At 40.5% G+C, this 21,597-nt stretch overlaps 1 protein-coding gene across 4 annotated transcripts in view; it reads left to right on the top strand.

Annotated features, from left to right (window-relative positions):
- Nucleotides 1–21,597, top strand: part of Sos1 (SOS Ras/Rac guanine nucleotide exchange factor 1) — a 123,391-nt gene that overhangs the window by 25,291 nt on the left and 76,503 nt on the right. For all 4 annotated transcript variants that reach the window (XM_045137155.1, XM_045137156.1, XM_045137154.1 and 1 more), the window contains exons 2-4: nt 11,271–11,396; nt 17,377–17,508; nt 20,021–20,185. In XM_045137155.1, the coding sequence (XP_044993090.1) occupies nt 11,271–11,396; nt 17,377–17,508; nt 20,021–20,185 (423 nt within the window). The remainder of the gene's footprint in view (nt 1–11,270; nt 11,397–17,376; nt 17,509–20,020; nt 20,186–21,597) is intronic.

The following is a 21,597-nucleotide window of genomic DNA, read 5'->3' as shown; positions in this document are numbered from 1 at the left end:
TTTCTGTTTTGGTGCTGGGGCTTGAAGCAGAATTTTTCACATGCTAAGTAAGCACTCTATCACTGGGCTATGCCTCTACCACTCCCTTCCCTAGTTTTGTGCCCAGGGCCTTGAGCATTATGTGAAGCACGCACCCTGCCACTAACTAACACTCCTAGCGCCCCCTGACGTCTTAGCAAATACATTACACTGTATTAAGTATAATCTTAATTTTAATAAAATCTTAGCAGCAGAACATATTAAGTCTCATTTTGAGCGTGAAACTAGGAATCCCTGAACAGAACTGCCTGTATCTGACAGTGACATCGCAGTCAGAAACATTTACTCATCACTTTAGTGGCAGACTCTGACCCTGTCCCATTTGAAGAGAAAGTGGTACTAGTTCATTTTCATTGCCAGTAGTTTACTCGAGAGTAGATAGGTATGCCTGTCCATTTTTATAATACTACAAATGGCTTACTACTGGAGTTAACAAGAGGGAACCCATAGATGGTCTTGAGTTTCAGGGAAGTCTAATAGAAATGAAAAATATTGGGCTGGGGAGGTGGCTCAGCAGCTAAGGGCACTTGCTTACAAAGCCTGCAGCTCTGGATTCAATTCCCTAATGCCCATGTAAAGCCAGATGCACAAAGTGGTAAATGTATCTGGAGTTCTTTTGCAGTGGCATGAGGCCCTGTTGTGCCCATCTTCCCTCCCTCCCTCCTTCCATCACTCTCCTCTCTCCTCTCTCTCCCTACAAATAAATAAAAATATTTAAAAATACTTTATTTACAAGTGGAGAGAGAAAGGGAGGGAGAGCGCACACGTGTGTGTGGGGGGGAAATGGGCACTACAGAGGCCTTTTACCACTGTGAACAAACTCCAGGTTCATGTGCCACTGCATCTGGCTTTACATGGGTACTGGAGAATTGAACCTGGGCTATCAGGTTTTACAAGCAAGAGCTTTTAACCTGCGAGCCATCTCTCCAACCCCAAATAAAAATATTTTTACAAGATACTTTCTACATACTGATATTGAAACCTGCATTGGTAATTTCTGAAATAGAGTTAAGAGACCACTTAATTAGTGTGATGTTCCTGAAAATTTTACTGTGTGTGTTGTGGCAGGGAAGAACAAGTTTATAGTGAAGGACCTTTAGTTACCACTTGACTGATGGTAGGGTTGCTGAAGACTTTATGGACATATACATTATGATTAATATAAGTTAAGTACCATACTCACATTCATTATTAAGCCTTTGTTATATTTCAGTGTAGATATTATTCCTAATTTATACACTAGCAAAACTTAGAAGTTAAATATATTGTCCAGTCATGATGTTGCTAACTTAAAAATACAGATTTCTAATTCATGTCTTAAATTACTCACATATGTAAGAGTGGCCTGAATGGTTTGTTATCATCTGCACAGTGGAAAATAGTGTACATTTTGCAAAATTGCTTGAAAATACAATGTTTCCTATCCTTTGTAAGAGTTAACAAGCTTTTAGTTAAATTATGTTAGTCTCTTTTTTTTTTTTTTTTTTTTTTTTGGTTTTTCGAGGTAGGGTCTCACTCTGGTCCAGGCTAACCTGGAATTAACTCTGTCATCTCAGGGTGGCCTTAAACTCATGGCAATCCTCCTACCTCTGCCTCCTGAGTGCTGGGATTTAAGGCATGCGCCACCACGCCCGGCTTTCTCTTTTTTTTTTGTTGTTGTTTTTTGTTTTTTGTTTTTCCTTTTTCCGAGGTAGGGTCTCACACTAGCCCAGGCTGATCTGGAATTCACTCTGTGTTCTCAGTGTGGCTTCAAACTCTTGACAGTCCTCCTACCTCTGCGCCACCACATCTGGTTTCATGTTAGTTTCAAAACTGCATTTATTAGGGCTGGAGAGCTGCCTCCTCGGTTAAAGGCACTTGCTTGCAAAGCCTGATGGCCTGGGTTAGATTTCCCAGTGCCCAAATAAAGCCAGGTGCACAGTGTGGCATTTATTTTTTACTTATTTATTTGAGAGAGAGAATGGGCACGCCAGGGCTTCCAACCACTGCAAACGAACTCCAGACGCATGTGCCACCTTGTGCATCTGGCTAACATGGGTCCTGCGGAATTGAATTGAGGTCAAGGTAGGGCTTCTTTGTAGCCCAGGCTGACCCGGAACTCACTCTGTAGTCCTGGGCTGGCCTGGAACTCACTGATCTTCCTACCTCTGTTTCTCAAATTCTGGGATTAAAGGCATGAGTGAGCACACCTGGCTTTGCAAGTAAGTGCCTTCAGCACTGAGTCATCTCTCCAGGCTTAAAAGGTTTTTTTTTTTGTTGTTGTTGTTTGTTTGTTTTTGTTTTTTTGAGACTGGGCCTCACACTGAAACTCAGGCTGTTCTGGAACTCATTCATTGTGTAACCCTGGCTGGCCTCTTACAGCAGCCCTCGGCAAGACTCCTAAATGCTGGCATTACAGGTGTGAGCCACCATGCCCTGCTTAAATAAATTACTCTTAGTACTTTAAAAGTTCACTGTTTTCCTAACTTCCATACTCTAGTGATAGCAGCTTAGAGAATTTGGGGGTTAATTAACTGCTTTCATTTCTTTGTTTGATAGAGTTTATTTCAGTGCATGGCAGAAAACAAAGCCATAGAGTGACAGACAGGTTAGCCCTCATCCATCACTAGCATTAATGAGCATTCCTTTTTATTAAAGGCACACGTCTTGAATCCTAACACTCAGGAAGCTGAAGTAGGAGAGTCACATGAGTTTGAGGCCAGCCTAGGCTGCAGGTCTGTGATAGAGTGAGACCCTGCTTCAACTGAACCACAAAAACATGGTTGGATTTCATAAAATACATACACAGTATGAGTATATCTTAATTTTGCTAACGTGGGAAATACGTACACAGAATGAATATATCTTAGTTTTGCTAATGTGGGAAGAGAACTGAAGTGATGAAACAGTATTTGTTCAAATATATAAGTGATATGAAGTCTTCTGATTCACAATTAACTTCACTTTTTTTTTCAAGGCAGGGTCTCATTCTAGCAGAGGCTGACCTGGAACTCACTATGTAGTCCCAGGTTGGCTCCAACTCATGGCCTCAATCCTCCTATAACTGCCTCCTTAGTGCTAGGATTAAAGGCTTCACATTTTTTTAGACCACAAACGAGTCCTTTGTGGGGGGGGGGGCCGCTGGAGAAATAGCTTAGAGGTTTATACGTTTGCCTGTAAAGCCAAAGGATCCTGGTTAAATTCTCCAGGACCCAGGTAAGCCAGATGTACATGGGGGCGCATGCATCTGGAGTTCGTTTGCAGTGGCTGGAAGCCTTGGTGTACCCATTCTCTCTTTCTCTCTGCCTCTTTCTCAATAAATAAAATAAAACAAAATAAGAGTCCTTTGGAACATTGATAAGAATTTGAATTACACCCATTTTTCTCACAGACTGCTAGGAGGGAGCTAGGAGGTACGGTTAGATTTGTTTTAGAGTCTAACTTATCTGTATGATTTATAGCAAGTCATAAAATCTCCTAAATCTTAAGTTTCTCACTTGAAAATGTCAGTATTACAACCCATGTCAAAGGAAATCATGATCATATGAGTGCATATGTATGAAAAGAGCTATTGTTTTTTTCAGATGGAAAACCAGTAATAATACTTTGTGGGTTTTCTTAAGTGCTTTAAATGGTAGAATGCTAGATAATTATTGGCAACTGGTATTCAATTGTTATATGAAGGTAACATTAACTGTACATTAAAATGTTGATGAAGGCTAGACTTTAACATCAGTATGATTTCCTATTTATTTAAAAAGACAAACAAGCCAGGAATGTTGGTGCATTCCTTTAATACCAGTACTTGGGAGGCCAGAGGTATATTACTCGGGAGACTCAGTTTCTGAAATTAAACGTTAAAATTACTTAGGAAGCTGAGGCAGGAGGATTGCTACAAATTGAGGCCAGTTAGCCTAGGCTACATAATGAGACCCTGTCTCAACAACAAAGAAACTAAAATGAAAATTTATTTTTATATGTCCAAGTGCTGCATTAACCTCAAAAATTTTATGAGACAGTATTACTACACTGATAAATGCGATTCAGAAAACAAATAGTTCTAAGTATGACTGTGCAAAGATCTCAAAAAATTAATTTAACCCCAGCACTCGGGAAGCAGGGGTAGGAGGATCACTGTGAATTCATTGAGAGACTACGTAGTGAATTCCAGGTCACCCTGCACTAGAGTGAGATTCTACACCCCCAAAACCAAAAATAAATAAATAAATCGGGGGTGGAGAGATACCTCAGCAGTTAAGACACTTGCTTACAAAGCCTAATAACCCAGGTTCAGTTCCCCAGCAACAATGTAAATCCAAATGCACAAAGTGGTGCATGCATCTGAAGTTCCTTTGTAGCAGCTGGAGGTCCTGGCTGTCTCTCCTTCCTCTCTGTTTCTCTGCTTAATTAAATTAAATGAAAATTTAAAATGCACAAATAAAATCCTTTGTGTTAGGCACATAGATACTAATTTTATTATTCTGTAAACTGAACATACCTAGAATTACCTGTAAGGGATTATCTAAACTAAGTTAGCCTCTGGACATGCCTATGAAAGGATTATTTTGAATAGGTTAATTGAAGTGGAAAGGCATTAACTATGAGTGTTTGGGTCCTGGAATATATTAAAAAGAGAGAGCTAACCTAGTACAGGGTTTCACATTGTAGCTCAGGCAAGCCTGGAGCTTACTACGTAGCCCCAGGCTATCGTTGGACTCCTGGCAAGTCTCCTGTCTCAGCCTCCTGAGTGTTGGGATTACAGGAGTGTGCCATCACACTCAGGCATTGTGACCATTGATTTTTTTTCCACGTTAATGAGTAATTTGCCGAGAAATGTCAAACCCTCTTTACTTCCTATAGTTACAGTAGGTTAATAGTAAATTTATTTCTGTCACAAGTGATTACCAGTACATTGGCTTTCTTTATGGGTATTGAAAACCCTGCAGAGCAAACAATTTACAGCCAAATAAAAATTTAAGAACTTTGATTTAAAAAAAAAAAAAACAGTTGTTGCTTTGTTTCTTTAAATGGAGTACAAGAATCTTAACCTTAGATACCATACTTGAATTTCTTATTCATAAAATGTTATCTACTAGTGACTTTCATTGCTATACCATAGTCCACAAAGTAATCATCCAAACCTGCTTTCCGTCTGTAGTTCCTTTTTCACTCCCCACTGTCTTGTTCTCAGGGAGCCTTAGGCGCAGTTCCCGCTGGCTTACCTCCTCTGGGTTCCTTTCTGCTTTGGCTCTTCCCTGTGCTGACGTCACCCTTTGTCCCACAGTGCTTCACTTCCTGTTTCCTTATGTGACATGCAGGCCTGACCACCATCTTGGTTTTCTTCACCTGAACTCCTTATTTAGTCAACTCATTTTGGTTTTCACCTCTGTGCTTTTTTTCTTTTTCTCTTTTGAGGTAGGGTCTTGCTGTAGCCCAAGCTGACATGGAATTAGTCCCAGGCTGGCCTCGAACTCACAGTGATCCTCCTACCTCAGCCTCTTGAGTGCTGGGATTAAAAGTGTGCACCACCACACCCAGCCTCTGTGCCATTTTTAAAAATTTATTTATTTATTTATTTATTTATTTATTTGACAGAGAAGAAGGGAGGGAGGGAGGGAGAGGGAGAGAGAGAATGAATGGGTGCACCAGGTCCTCCAGCCACTGCAAATGAACTCCAGACATGTGTGCACCCTTGCACATATGGCTAACGTGGATCCTGGAGAATTGAACCTGGGTCCTTTGGCTTTGCAGGCAAATGCCTTAATTGCTAAGCCATCCCTCCAGCCCCTCTGTGCCATTTATATGCTTAAATAAGCTCCATTTTAGCCTTTATCATGCCATATTGTGGTTAATTGTTTACATGTCTGTTCTCAGTGAACTGAATTTTGGGAGAATGGATGCCATGTCCATTCTATATCTGTATGTCCCCAGCAAGTAACCAGGGAAAAAGCTCAGGGAAAAAAGAAATGGTCACATACTTGGGCCCAGGGGTTAATCCACAGGTAACAAGAAATGAGAAAATATTTATGAGAAAGGGAAAAAAATTGATTTTATCTCCTTTTAATTTTTTACTTGAAGGTTTTCTGCCTGATTTTTAAACTAATTTCAGTGAGGAGGAATAAGCTCCGAAAGTATCAAACTGACTAAACAGTTACAGCAGCGAGTGAGATTTGAATCATCATCTTTATTATTTGCTGGTGCTGTACTTGACTTTATAGCATGGACAAGTACCAGTGTTTTTCAATCAGAGGTTTTGAACTTTTTGTTTTTTAAGGAAAAAAAATCTCAGTAGTTTATATGTGAATCAATTCTGTGATACTTATTTGAGAAGATTAATGTGATAAAAGGTTAGCATGCAGAAGCTTAAAAGAACACTTGACATTGTGTATCATTTTATGTTTAGATTTTGTTTTTTGTTTTTCTGAGGTAGGATCTCTGGCCAAGGCTGACCTGGAACTCACTTTGTAGTCCCAGGCTGGCCTTGAACTCACTGTGATCTTCCTACCTCTGCCTTGCATGCTACGATTGAAGGTATGTGTCACCACACCTGGCTGTTTAATTATTTTGTCTTATTTACCTAATTTGTTTAACTTCAACTAATGGGTTTTACTTGGTGGCCATCAACAAATAAAACCATCTAAATTTGAATTTCTAATGAAGTATTTTATAGACTCAGTTAATTACATTTTTTTGTACAAGGCCCCAGGATCACATAAATTATAACTACAGATTTACAAAACCACCTCCCCAGAGGAGTCCTAGCAATTTTCCTGTTTCCACCCCCTTCAGGGCTGAGGTTACAGGCATGTGTGACCATGTCCAGCCATTTATGTGAATATTGGGACTTGAAGTCAGGTCTGTGTCCTTGTGCAACAAGTGTTCTTAGCCACTGAGCTACCTCCCTAACTCTTGAAGTGTGGGTCTTGAAATTAGGAAAGCTAGGAATGAACTTGGCATCCATACAGGGGATAATTCAAAATATGGATGAGATTACTTGGGAAGAGAGAGAGGAACAGATAGATAAGAGTTTATTATTGAGAGGCAAAGGAAGATACAGTGCTATAAGGAAATAGAAAATCAAAGCATTCAGAGACTAGGTCAGCTACATTGTTACATATATGTAAATTTTTTTTGAGTCAGTGTTCCACTTTAGCTCAGGTTGTCCTAGAATTCACTTGTTAGCCCAACCTGATCTTGAACTCATTATGATCCTCCTATCTTAGGTTCTAGAAGGCTGGGATTAAAGGTGTGAGCCACTATGCCTAGCACTTAGTAATATTCTTAGAAAAGAAGTGGACTGGGACAGTGGTTCAGTCAGTAACATCTTACTGGACAAGCATGAGAACCAGAGTTTGGACCCCAATACCATGTAAATGCAAAGTGGGCATGAGGATCCATCTGTGGTCCTGTTGGCCTATCTGTAATGCCAGTGTTTAGGCAGTAAAAACAGGCAGCTCTCCAGGCATGGTGGAGCTAGGCTAGGCTAGCTAGGCTATCCAAATTACGTGCTTCTGAATTCATTGAGAGACCCTGTCTCAACAGATGAGATGAAGGGCAAGAGATACACCTGATGTCTGCCTCAGGCTTCCCTGTGCATCTGTACATCCATGAGCACACACACCCAAAGACCCTGGCCGAGAGCCACATAGAAAGAGCCGTCCAGGCCAGGCATGGTGGTACGCACCTTTAACCCCAGCACTCGGGAGGAAGAGGTAGGAGGATTACTGTGAGTTCGAGGCCACCCTGAGACCACATAGTGAATTCCAGGTCAGCCTGAGCTAGCATGAGACCCTACCTCAGGAAAAAACAACAACAAAACTAGCCCTCCATGTTGTGTTCAGATTCATTTCTAGGTGAAGGTAAATCAGTCATGAAGGTGAAGTCTCAGAAGACATTTCTGTCACTGGAGGCATGCAGTTCAGTGTACAAAAGTACAACAGTTACAGGATTAAAAATTATGTAGTTGGTGTGCATGTTATGTATGGTGTATGCAGCCCTGTGTACCCCTGCAGAGTCCAGGGGAGTGTCCAGTATTCCCTTTTATCATTTACCCACCTGTTTTTCCTTGTGTCAAAGTCTTTTACTGATGCTGGAGCTTTGCTCTTTGAGAGCCCCAGTGATTCCTCAGTTTCTGCTTCCCTCAGACTGGGCTTACAGACAGGCATGACTGTGCCCAGCTGTTCATGGAGGTTCTGGAGGCTCCAACTCAGGCCCCCTCAGGCCTTCTGCTTGCACAGGAAGCATACTTAAAAGCTGAGCCATCTCTCTAGCCCCCAAGTTCTAGTATTTTTTGTTTGTTTTGGTTTGGTTTTTCGAGGCAGGGTCTTGCTCTAGCCCAGGCTGTCCTGGAATTCACTCCTTAGTTTCATAGTGGCCTTGAACTCATGGAGCTGCTTCCCAAGTGCTGGGATTAAAGGTGTATGCCACCATGGCCTGGCAAAATGTGTGTCCATGATACTTTTTTTTTTCAAGGTAGACTCTCACTCTAGCCCAGGCCAACCTGGTACTGTAGTCCCAAGCTGGACTCGAACTTAAAGCATTCTTCCTACCTCTGCTTTCCCGAGTGCTGAGAATAAAAGGCGTGAACCACCAGACCTGGCCTGCCTCCCTCCCTCCCTCTCTTTTTTTGAGGTATGGTCTCACACTAACCCAGGCTGACCTGGAACTCATAGTCCCAGGCTGGCCTCAAACTCACCATGATTCTCCTACCTCTGCCTCCTGACAGCTGGAGTTGAAGGCATGCACCACCACATCTGGTTTAAACTCAGAATCTTGATCTCCGCCTCCATTTAATTGTACAGTCATGTCATCTACAGATAAATTATAATCAGGAATGGTGGCTAATATGTTAAATACAGTTAGAGGGCTTGGACAAATGACTTAAGTCATCTAGGGGCTGTTTCTTCATCTGTTATATTGTTTAAAAATAATTCTAGGGCTGGAGAGATGGCTTAGCGGTTAAGCGCTTGCCTGTGAAGCCTAAGGACCCCGGTTCAAGGCTCGGTTCCCCAGGTCCCACGTTAGCCAGATGCACAAGGGGGCGCACGCGTCTGGAGTTCGTTTGCAGTGGCTGGAAGCCCTGGCGCACCCATTCTCTCTCTCTCCCTCTATCTGTCTTTCTCCCTGTGTCTGTCGCTCTCAAATAAATAAATAAAAAATGGACAAAAAATATTAAAAAAAATAATAATTCTAACTCCCACTGGAGAATTTCGAAAGCCTTTGATTGCTTGAAAGATACATACCACCACCTATGGTACCCATGGTAAAGGCCCCACCACAGGAATTCGCCAGGGCCACGGCTCTCGGGCATACTCCTCCATCTTGACTCACTCCTGCCGCGCCTTAAAAATAATTCTAAACCAGGGGCTGAGGAGCTAACTTAATGGGTAAGGAGCTTGCTGTGCAAGCATGCCAACCTGAATCCCTAGAACCCACACAAAGTCAGAACACAGTAGTGAGTGTCTGTAACCCTAGCCCTCCTGTGATAAGACAGGAGGTGGAAATGAGGCTCGCAGGAGGTCACAGGCCATTTGGCCTCCTGGTTTTCACAGCAGTGAGCAACAAGAGACCTTCCTCAAGCAGGGTAGAAGGCAAGGGCAGACACATGTGCCGAGGCTTGTACGTGTCCATGTTAACACACACGCACATGTGTACACACACATATACAAAGATAATTCAAAAAATGTTAAATCATAACCTCTGTCACATCCTCTCATGCAGTTCTGAGTTGTTTAAAAAATTGCCTGTAAAAAGTATGTGAAATAGGAGCTGACGAGATGGCTCCATGTTCAAGAGTGTTTTGTGTGCAAGCATAAGGGCCCGAGACCCCTCAGCACTCGTGAAAGCAGCTAAGCATGGCCATGTAGATCTGTAACCCCTGGCCTGTCAGGAGAGAGTTGCTGGGGCTCATGAAGAACAGCGAACTCCAGAATCAGCAAGAGACTCCATCTCAAGATAAAACAGGGGAAACCCTAATGTTCTCCTCTCATTACAGGTGCATGCACCCATACATGCATGCATGGGACATGCTGACTCAGTGCACACATGTGCATGCACCACGCGCACGCGCGCGCGCACACACACACACACACACACTATGCACATGCAAAGAAAAGTGAAATGCATGTCTATAGTCTCTTAGCATATAGTTTTAGAAATTAGCGCACCTTTCTTGTGCGTGTGTGTGTGTGTGTGTGTGTGTGTGTGTGTGTGTGTGGTGTAGGAACGCTGTGTGCTCTGTGGCATCCCAATACGCTCACCTGCGGACAGAGTAGAATATTTGGTGAGCCACTCCGTCGCTCTTTCAGCTGGTCTGGTTTTGAGCCAGAGTGTCCTTTTACTGTTTCTGAGCCTCCGGGGTCCAAGGAGTCCTGGGTGTTCTCCATTAGTGTGCCTGGCCACTCCTAGCAGTTTTACATAGGCTGTGGAGATTTAAACTTGAGTAGTCTCAGCACAACGAACTGCTGGGCCATTTCTCTGGCCCCTCGTACACTTCCTATGCCTGGTTTGTGCTCTGCCTAGCTGATGGGGTGCGGTATGGCACATTATGCTGAATGCCCGCCAACAGCACATATAAGACTTTAAACATGTATCTTTGGAACAACTGCCACTTGCCATTAATTTAGTGAGGAATAGTTTTGACACACAGTAAGGGAAAGAGAATGCTAGTAAAGACAGTTGGTGCTGGTTATTAAAATGCAAGCTTTCTAGAAGCCCCCAGCCAGAAGTGCCTCTGGAAAAAAGTTGTTAGAAAAATAAATATATTAAGTGATCGGTCTTCTCAAGATACAGTAGACTGTCATAAATCGTCCTTTAATGTAGAATGACTGTTCACAAATAACTGAGTTTATGTGGTATGTGCTTTGCATAATGCTAAGTGCAGAAGAATCATTAGTGAACCTGAAAAGACATATCCTCTTGGAGTAAGGAAGGTAGAGTTAAATAAGGGCCAATGACCTAAAGGAGGTCAGTTTTGCCCATGCAGAACGTCAAGTGAAAGTTTTAATAGGTTCCTGGAAAGAATCCCATATGAACTAAACCTTTTACCATTACCTCAGCCTCTCCCTCCCACTTCCCATTTCTACAATCACAGTGTAAGCAAAAGTATGAAAGTTATAGCTACCTAACTTGATTGCCAGTAAATGTTATGGCATGGTGCGTGTGACTGGAAACTGAGGCTGAAAACTCCTGACTTTGGGGTGACACTCAATTTGATGAAAATAATCTAAATTTTCATTACTTTTTGTTAATAGGTCCAGGGGCAAGTCCATCCTACTCTGGAGTCTAATGATGATGCTCTTCAGTATGTTGAAGAATTAATTTTGCAATTATTAAATATGCTATGCCAAGCTCAGCCCCGAAGTGCTTCAGATGTGGAGGTATGACACATTTTGTCTTGAATTTACTGTGTATCTAGTTTGTGTATTTGCTGTGTCAGTGAAGAGTTTTGCTCTTCAAGTCTACTATGTAAGAATGTATGTGTGTGTGTATGAGATACATAAGAAAAGGCTGGATCTCTCTCTCTCTCTCTCTTTTTTTTTTTTTTTTTCCTTCAAGGTAAGGTCTTGCTGTAGCCCAAGCTGATGTGGAATTCACTATGTAGTCTCAGGGTGGCCTCCAACTCATGGCAATCCTCCTACCTCTGCCTCCCGAGTGCTGGGATTAAAGGTGTGTGCCACCACACCCAGCTGAAGGCTGGACCTCTTTGACCTTTGTATATGTTATTGCTGTTTTGCATTTGTCTTAGTTGTGAAGCTATTTCAGATTTTGCTTTTAGACTAAAATGAAAATTTCTGAGAGAGAGAGAATAGGCATGCCAGGGCCTCCAGCTGCTGCACTTGAACTCCAGATACATGCACCACCTTATGCATCTGATTTGTGTGGGTTGGGGAATGGGGTCCTTTGGCTTTTCAGGCAAGCACCTTCAGTGCTAAGCTACCTTTCCAGCCCCCATGCACAATCTTTTCTGTATGCTGTGTTCTTTAGTGTTCTTCCCACCCCTTTTTCTCTTTTCTTTCGGTGGTTGTGTGGAACCCAGGGCTTTGTACATTGTACACCTACAGCCCTTGGTGTTCCTAGTTCTACTTTATGTCACGGGAGTCTGCATATCCATAGAAGGTACTGGACTATTAACCTTTCTTTCTTTTTGGAGGCAGACCCAACAGACTGGCCCTTTTTTTTTTTTTTTTAATGGAAGAGAGAGGATGGGGAGAATTGACGTGCCAGGGTCTTCAGCCATTGCAATCAAACTCCAAACACATGCACCCACTTGTGTGTGGGTGCAACATTGCATGCTTGTGTCACTGTGCATCTGGCTTACTGGGACCTGGAGATTCAAACAGGAGTTTTTAGGCTTCACAGGCAAATGCCTTAACTGCTAAGCTATCTCTCTAGCCCAAGCAAGAACTATATCTATACTTGTCCCTTAAGCCACATGAAGGGTTTCATTGCTGCTGTGAAATACCACCCTCATCTGAAGATCCTTTATTGCCTACTCTCCTGGCTTCACAGAAGAGATCTTGAGTGCAGTTGGTCCATTTCATTAACTATTCCACTTGCTGTTTGGGATCCTAGTTAGATAGTTTCATAGTGTTTATAAAGTAGCAGAATTAGCAGAATCCAGCCCTGTTCTGGTGTATTAGGATGGGTTTGGTTACAAGTCTCACTTTGCTTATTATTCTGGTATTCATACATTCCAGTAATTTGCTAATCTGCTGACCTTGCAAAAAACTTTTTTTTGTTGTTTATTTTTTGTTTTTCAGGGTAGGGTTTCACTCTGGTCCAGGCTGATCTGGAATTACCTATGTAGTCTCAGGGTGGCCTTGAACTCATGGCAATCCTCCTACCTCTGCCTCCTGAGTACTGTGATTAAAGGTGTGTGCCATGATGCCCGGCTGCAAACTTTTAAAATTTAGTTCTTTCTAGATATGTTGTACAGAAGTATGCTTGTCTAATTTTTTCCTTTTAATTAATACAGTCCCTCAGACATTGTTTTTCAGTATTGAATGAGATCTCTGTGAATTTGTAGACATATCTGTGATTTTCTCAGTCTTCCACTTGCATAGATTTAATCAATATGTAGATTCAAGGTATTAAGTAAGTATTTTATAGGTTTAAGTACTCTATTATAGAAAAACTTGTAAAATTGCCCTAGTCCCTGCCTTATATTTTTCAACACTTCACCAGGCCTTTAAAGAAGAGGCAGACAGGGCTGGAGAGATGGTTAAAGCACTTGCCTCTGAAGCCTAAGAACTCATGTTCAACTATCCAGGTCCCACATAGCCAGATGCACAGTGATGCAAGCACGTAATGTTACACATGTACACAAAGGGGCACACGCGTCTGGAGTTTGTTTGCAGTGGCTGGAGGCCCTGACGCGCCCATCCTCCCTCTTTCTCTAATTCTTTCTTGCTATCTCCCAAAATAAATAAATTAGAAAAGGAGAAAAAGAAGAGGCAGACAAGGGATTCCAGTAAGTTGGTTTTGGGGCTGAGGATAAGTTTGTTTGTTGTTTTGTTTTGGCATGTGTTTGTATATTTGGTGTGCACGTGTGTGTATGCATGTTCATATGTGTGTGGGCCCACATCTGTGCATGCATGGATGAGATCAACATCAGGCATCTGTTGCTCTCCACTTTATTTATTTATTAAACATTTTCTTTCTTTTTTTTTAATATTTTATTAGGACTGGAGGTATGGCTCAGAGGTTAAGGCATTTGCCTGCAAAGCCAAAGGACCCAGGTGGTTCACCCATTCTCTCTCTCTTTCTCTCTCCCTTTCTCTGTCAAATAAATTATTTATTTATTTATTTATTTGACAGAGAAAGAGGGACGGGGGGCGGAGAGAGAATGGGAGCACCAAGGCCTCCAGCCACTGCAAACGAATTCCAGACACATGTGCCACCGTGTGCGTCTGGCTAACATGGGTCCTGGGGAATTGAGCCTGGGTCCTTAGGCTTCGCAGGCAAACGTCTTAACCACTAAGCCATCTCTCCACCCCACTTTATTTCTTGAGACAAGTTCTGTCACAGAACTTGGAGCTTACTGATTCAGTCTAGCTAAGCCAGCTTGCCGTTGGGATCAGCCTGTCCTCTGCAGCCTGAGTGCTGGGATTACAGGTGTGCACTGCTGTGCCCAGAGTTTACTTGGGTGCTGGGAATCCAAACTCAGGCCTTCACATTTGTGCAGCAAGCATAATACTGAGCCATTTCCCCAGCCTCATACTTTTTGAAAGAATGTGTAATAGTATGGCAGCAATAGAAACATCAATCAGTTATGTAATAGGCGTTACAATTTGCTGTTTTATAAAAATACCCTGTAGGGTATTTTTTTCTTCTTGTTTATATATTGGAAAATTGACCCTCAAAAGAGAGCTATCAATGATTGATTGATTGATGATGATGATGACTACTGGTTTTTACAAGGTAGGGTCTCACTGTAGCCCAGGCTGACATGGAATTCACTTATATAGTCTCAGGGTGGCATTGAACTCATAGAAATCCTCCTACCTCTGCTTCCCAAGTGCTGGAATTAAAGGTGTGCACCACCGTGCCTGGCTAATGATTGATTAATTTTTAAAAATCAATATTCTAGGCTGGGCATAGTGGCATATGCCTTTAATCTCTGGTGTTGTAGGCTTGCCCTCTGCTTTCCTGTATCCTCTCATGGTGGAAGGGGAAAGCTTCCTTAACCCTCTTTTATAAAGGCACTGATCTGATTCATGAAGATAGGCTTCCTGAGCTAATCTTCTAAAGGTTCCTCCTCCTAAAACTACCACCATGGAGATTAGTGCTAGCATGAATTTGGTTGGGATGTAAAAGTTCAGAGTCCAGTAAATGTTGTCTTAGATTTTTTAAATCTGGAAATAATCTGCCATTTTTTCCTCATTTATTTACTTAAAAAATACAACAGAGCATTCTTTTAAAAGTAATAAGGGTCCCAAATTTAGCAAGCCTTTCATACATATTTGGGATGATATTTTCTCTGCAAAAAGATTTAAGTCTATTTAGAACTGCCATTTTATATTAATTCTGTTCCAATTTTTGCAGCTTTAAAAATATTTTATTTATTTATTTGAGAGAGAGAGAGAATATGGATGTGCCAGAGTCTCTAGCCACTGCAAACAAACTCCAGATGCCTGTGCCACCATGTGCTTATGGCTTACACGGGTACTGGGAAATTGAACCTAGGTCCTTAGATGTCGCAGGCAAGCACTTTAACTGCTGAGCCATCTCTCCAGCCCCTTTGCTGCTTTGTTTGTTTTTTGAGGTAGGGTCTTGCTATAGCCCAGCCTGACCTGGAATTCATTATGTAGTCTCAGACTGGCCTTCAACTCTCAGTGATCCTCCCTATCTCTCTGCCTCCCAACTGCTGGGATTAAAGGCATACACCACCACACCCGGCCCACTGCTTTTCTACTTTCACAAGAACACTAGTATTTTTAGAGTTCAGGTCATGATCTACAAATAAGTCATTAAGATCACTTCAGTGTATTATCTAACCAATATGAAAAAGGAGAATAGGAGAAACAAGTGTGCCATACAAAAGTCAGGTTTTGTTTATGAAACTTTTTTCAGTTGAGTACATATGTACTGTGTAAGGATATAATATAAAATGTGTTAGAAATTTTTCCTCTTGCTATGAGTTTGGGCTTTCTTTTCTCTTTCCCAAGTTAGCAAACAAATTAATGGGTCTTATATGATATTCTCTCACATATGCTGTACTTCGTTCTTAACCACTCCCTTCCCTATTCCTTCTGTCCTCCTCTTGCCCCACTCCCTTCTCATAGTCCTCCCTGACACTTCCATGTCATATGTATTCCATTACTCTTAAGTGGAGTTGGAAAGCAAGTATTTGCTCTTCCACTATTTTCAACTTTTTGTTGCCTTACTAAATAAGGGCAGGAGCATTCTGCAAAGTAGGTTTTCAGCTAGGCAATTGAAGAGATTTATTTTTAACTAGAATAATTTAAATTACCATTAAAAAATTGGCAGCTGACTTAGTTTTGAACACAGATAAAGATTGGGAAGCCAGGAGTATTGGTGCACGCCTTTAGTGCCAGCCCTCAGGAGGGAGAGGTAGGATCACTGTTACTTCAAGGTCAGTCTGGGCTATGAAGAAGCCCTGCCTTCAAAAACAGAATAAGAAAATGGGTTCTGTGTCTCTTTTAATGTGCTCCTAGGATTTTCTAGTGCGTACCTGTCCTGTCCCCTAGGTGGTCACACAGCAGTGTCTGCCTGCCGATAAAGCTTTCATTCAGGTTGGTGATCTGAGGAAGGCTTCATTTCATCTAATACTTTTATATACTGGAGAAATTGATGTTAAAAGCTGTGTAATAGCGACCTCTACTGGTTCGAATTGTGTTATACTGCAAGTGGGTTTTAAAAATAAATGTATAGCCAGGTGTGGTGGCACACGCCTTTAATCCCAGCACTTGGGAGGCGGAGGTAGGAGGATTGCCATGAGTTCGAGGCCAGCCTAAGACTACATAATGAATTCCAGGTCAGCTGTTATAATAACTCAACCTTAACTTTCCATGAAATTTTAACTGAATAACGTGTAGAAATTAAAATTTATGTAGTTTGTTAAAATCAATGATCTGTGGAAAATTTTAAAGTTAAATTACACTATTAAAATAGCTATTACCAGGCTGGAGAGATGGCTTAGTGGTGAAGTGCTTGCCTGTGAAGCCTGAGGACCCCGGTTATAGGCTCGATTCTCCAGGACCCACGTTAGCCAGATGCACAAGGGGCCGCATGTGTCTGGAGTTTGGTTTGCAGTGGCTGGAGGCCCTGGTGCACCCAATCTCTCTCTTCTATCTGCCTCTTTCTCTGTCTCTGTGTCGCTCTCATGTAAAAATAAACAAAAAAAATTTTTAAATAGCTATTACCAATATTAGTCACTGTGTTCTATGATTTGTAGAAAAGTCATTTCACATGATGGATAAAGAAAAAATCTTTTGAGATTTAATCATAAAGTGTGATTACTTGAGCTTATAATTGGTGTTAAAAATAAGGACAAATGGGGATAGGATTTGGATATTTGCCTGTTAATCATAGCTTTTGTTCATGGAAGTTTTATGAAAGTAATATTTAAAATGGTTTATATTCAATCTTATTAGTAGCTTTAGTGAAGTTGGAATTCAAAATGTGATTCCCCCTACATAAAAAGGATGTTTAGTCTCTATTGCCTAATTGAGGTTAAAATGCATTGACAATTATAATTTTCTAGCTGTGTTAGTAGTATAAGTATGCCAATATGAAAAGCTCTACTTTTAGTATTCTTTGGTTTCAAGTTCATTTTAAGTGAAGAACACAATTTCATTTATTTGTTGCTTGGTTGTGATTTTCCTATTTTCTAAGGAACGTGTTCAGAAAAGTTTCCCTCATCCAATTGATAAGTGGGCAATAGCTGATGCCCAGTCAGCTATTGAAAAGAGGAAGCGGAGAAACCCTTTATCTCTCCCAGTAGAGAAAATTCATCCTCTGTTAAAGGTACAGTCAAAAATAACTGCCTTCTTGCCTTCCATTTATTCATGCCATTTTCAAATACAGCTTGGTTTTATTAACTCTTGTCCCTCTTCTTATTCCTTCCCCTGTATTTTCTTCCTTCTGTTTACATGTCACAAGGATCCTTTTGCCTGTCACTCCCCACTCTTCCAGGTCTCATCACTTCGTTCATTTTTTGGCTGCAGGTCTATATTTTATTGGTTTTTATCCACATTTCTCCCCATAGACATATTGAAAAAACCTACCATTTTCAAACACTAAGAATGTTTCAATAGTAAAATCCTCTTGTTTCAAATTTTCCTGAAATTTAGGTGATGGGGAGGGGTGCTATGATAATCAGAAAATATAAATTAGGTAACATATTTTAAGGTAATTTTATACCAAGTAACAAGCAAATTAAAGAGATTGTGCAGAGTTAATATTTGGATTTTATTCATTTCAGGGATTGCTAAAATTGCAGAGAAATTATGAAATTCATCTATTCTTGTTGGTTACACCTAGGTATTCCATAAATCCTTTAGATAATCAGTTCTTATAGGAATTTTTGTAAGACTGCTGTTGTTTCTATGTGATCTTTGAACAAAAATTCTCTGAAAAACCACCTAAACTAGCTAGTCCTACTTAATATTTAAGCCAGTCAATTTAATCTCTCCAGAACTAATACAATAAGTACTAAAATTCTAATGTTCTTTCTGTTTTAGTTAATATAACAAATTACTGATTCATTCACAACAAAAAATGTCATTGTTGTCATTGTTATAATAATTAAAGCCTTCCTAGCATTCGGGAGGCAGAGGTAGGAGGATCGCTGTGAGTTTGAGGCCACCCCGAGACTACATAGTGAATTCCAAATCAGCCTGGGCTAGAGTGAGACTCTACCTCAAAAAACCAAAAAAAAAAAACAAAACCTTAACAGTAAGTTTTTTTTGAGACTGGGTCTTACTCTATAGCTCAAGTTGGTCTGGAATTGACTATCCTTTTACTTTAGCTTCTTGAGTGCATGTCACCATACCTAGCAATAAGGCTTGTAGATATAACTTCACATTCAGCATAAATAAAATGCCTACATATATTGTGTCAGAGTTTACTTAACAAAGTTATTATCATCTCTAATTTGTAAATGAAATAGCAGAGGCAAAAAGCAGTTAAGTGACCACCTAGTCCAGATTTACAAGATTCTTCATTGATAGCATTAGGAAATACAGGTCTGTTTAATCTTGACAAAATTTGTGGCTAAAGATTTAGGTGATGTTTGAGGCAGTCAAAATATCTGTTTAGGGCTGGAGAGATGGCTTAGTGGTTAAGGTGCATGCCTGTGAAGCCTCAGGACCCAGGTTCCATTCTCTAGGTCCCACGTAAGCCAGATGCACATAATGGCACAAGTGTCTAGAGTTCGTTTGCGGTGACTAGAAGCCCTGGTGTGCCCATTCTCCCACTCTCTCTCTGTGTCTCTAATAAATAAATAAATAAAAATAGTTTGAAAAAAAATATCTGTTTATCTTACTGATTGGTTTGATTAAGTCTGCAACTTACAGCAAATTGCTAACTAATTTTAAAAGTTTAACAAATTTATTTTAAAAAATTAAAAAATAATTGTATTCGTTGGCCATACATTGAGCTATGTGTGATATAAGATAATTAACAATTTTAAAGATTATGCTTTTATTTATTTTATTTTTATTTGAGAAAGAGAAAGAATGGGAGCACCAGGGCCTCCAGCCACTGCAAATGAACTCTAGATGCATGTGCCCCCTTGTGCATGTCTTATGTGGGTCCTGGAGAATCAAACTGGGATCCTTTGGCTTCACAGACAAGCACTTAACTGCTAAGCCATCTCTCCAGCCCAATTTTAGATATGTACATATTACTCTAATGATTCTAAATTGTGAGTTTTGTAATCTGATTATGGATATAATTTCAATTTACTAAGATGTCTGTATTTTTTTTAATTTTTTTTTTTACTAGAGAGGGGGAGAGAGAGAAAGAGAGAGAGAGAGAAATTGAAGATGTCTTTATAATGATACATTTAATAATTTTTTCATTCCTGAGGGTTAAACATAATTTAAACCTAATTGTAGTAAATTATTTATTTCAAAGTCCCCCCTCCGTTAGTTAGAATGTATTTTCCTTTAGTAATTCCTAGCACTGCAAAAGAATATATTCTCTTCGAAGTCTAGTAATAGGACAGTTTAATATGTTCTTGATAACTACGTTGTTCACTAGAACATAGCATGAACTTTTTTCATAGAAAGCTGTGGGTATGAGGAACATATGTGTGGCTCCTTTGAAAAGGTAGAGGCGTAAGAATAACACATTCCTAGATGCCGACATTACACTGAATCACTTTAGGTTATGAAATTAAGTATTAGTAGTCCCAGGTAGCAGGATTTAAGCTAACCTGGGTATGTTTATTTTTTTAATCAGCATGTCAAATTTATAGCATTTAAATTATTTTTTTGTAATGATGTTTAAATGTGCTTTCCTTTTAATTTTACAGGAGGTCCTAGGCTATAAAATTGACCATCAGGTTTCTGTTTACATAGTAGCAGTATTAGAGTACATCTCTGCAGACATTTTGAAGTTGGTGGGGAATTACGTAAGAAATATACGGCACTATGAAATTACAAAACAAGATATTAAAGTGGCAATGTGTGCTGATAAGGTAGGAAATTGAACGTGTGTGTGTAAATTTTTATCTGTAATTTTTTTGTTCTTTGCTTTTGGCTTTTCTCCTCTAGTCCAGGCTGACCTGGTATTCACTATATAGTCTCAGGGTGGCCTTGAACTCATGGCGATCCTCCTGCCTCTGCCTCCCGAGTGCTGGGATTAAAGGCGTGCGCCACCACGCCTGACTTCTGTGATTTATTTATTTACTTTTTATTTTTTTTGATGCTGCCATGCTATTCAGAAGGAAAAAATGGTGTACTGTATTATGTATTGGGGGATATTAACAGTAACCTAATAGTATGTACCCAGGACATCACTTTATAAAAATAAGATTAGATTTATTATATCGAAATGTGTTTAAGCAGTGGGTCATGGTGGCACATATCTTTAATTCTAGCACTTGGGAGGCAGAGGTAGGAGGATTACTGTGAGTTCAAGGCCAGGTCAGCCTGGGCTAGAATGAGATTCTACCTGGAAAAATCAAACAAACAAAAGATGTTTAAACATACTGTGTAATTTCTTCTTATGTATTGCTACAATTAGAGTTAGTTACACTGATAATATCTCATTTTTCTGGTACTAGGGGTTGATCCTAGGGCTTTACATTTGCTAGGCAAGCACTTTACCACTGAGCTGTATTCTAGTCCCTGTAATATCTCACTAATGAATTCCGTAAATTTTAAAAATTAGAGAGAGAAAAACAAATGAGAGAGAATGGGCATGCAAGGGCTTCTAGCCAATGCAAATGAACTCCTGACTCACACCCCACCTTGTACATCTGGTTAATGTGGGTACTTGGGAATCAAACCTGAGTCCTTAGGCTTCACAGGACAGCGCCTTAACCTGCTAAATCATCTCTCCAGCCTATGAATTTCTTAAATTTTTATTTTAATTAGAAGGCTTAGAAGACTATGGATTTGCTTTTAAAACATTTTTTATTTTTATTCATTTAACAGAGAGAAAAAGAGAAAGAGAATGGGCACACCAGGGCCTCCAGCCACAGCAAACGAATGCCATACACATGTGCCACCACCTTGTGCATCTGGCTGACATGGGTCCTGGGAAAATGAACCTGGGTACTTTGGCTTTGCAGGCAAACGTCTTAACTGCTAAGCCATCCCTCCAGCCCTAAAACATTTTTTTTAATTTTAAAAATTAATTTATTTACTTATTTGAGAGAGGGAAAAAGAGAGAGATAATGGGCTTGCTAGGGCCTGTAGACACTGTAAACAAACTCTAGACACATGTGCCACTCTGTGCATCTGGCTTTATGTGGGTACTAGGGAATCAAATCTGGGTCCTTAGGGTCTAAGTGCCTCAACTGCTACGCCATCTCTCTAGCCCTCTTGAAAACGATTTTTGAAATTAAAATGATACTAAATTATGGTTTATCGTTAACTTTTTTTT

This window comes from Jaculus jaculus, chromosome 18 (genome assembly GCF_020740685.1).
Source record: "Jaculus jaculus isolate mJacJac1 chromosome 18, mJacJac1.mat.Y.cur, whole genome shotgun sequence".
Lineage (NCBI taxonomy): Eukaryota > Metazoa > Chordata > Mammalia > Rodentia > Dipodidae > Jaculus > Jaculus jaculus.
Note: the sequence above shows the minus strand (reverse complement) of the source record. Positions and strands in the feature narration are given on the sequence as shown.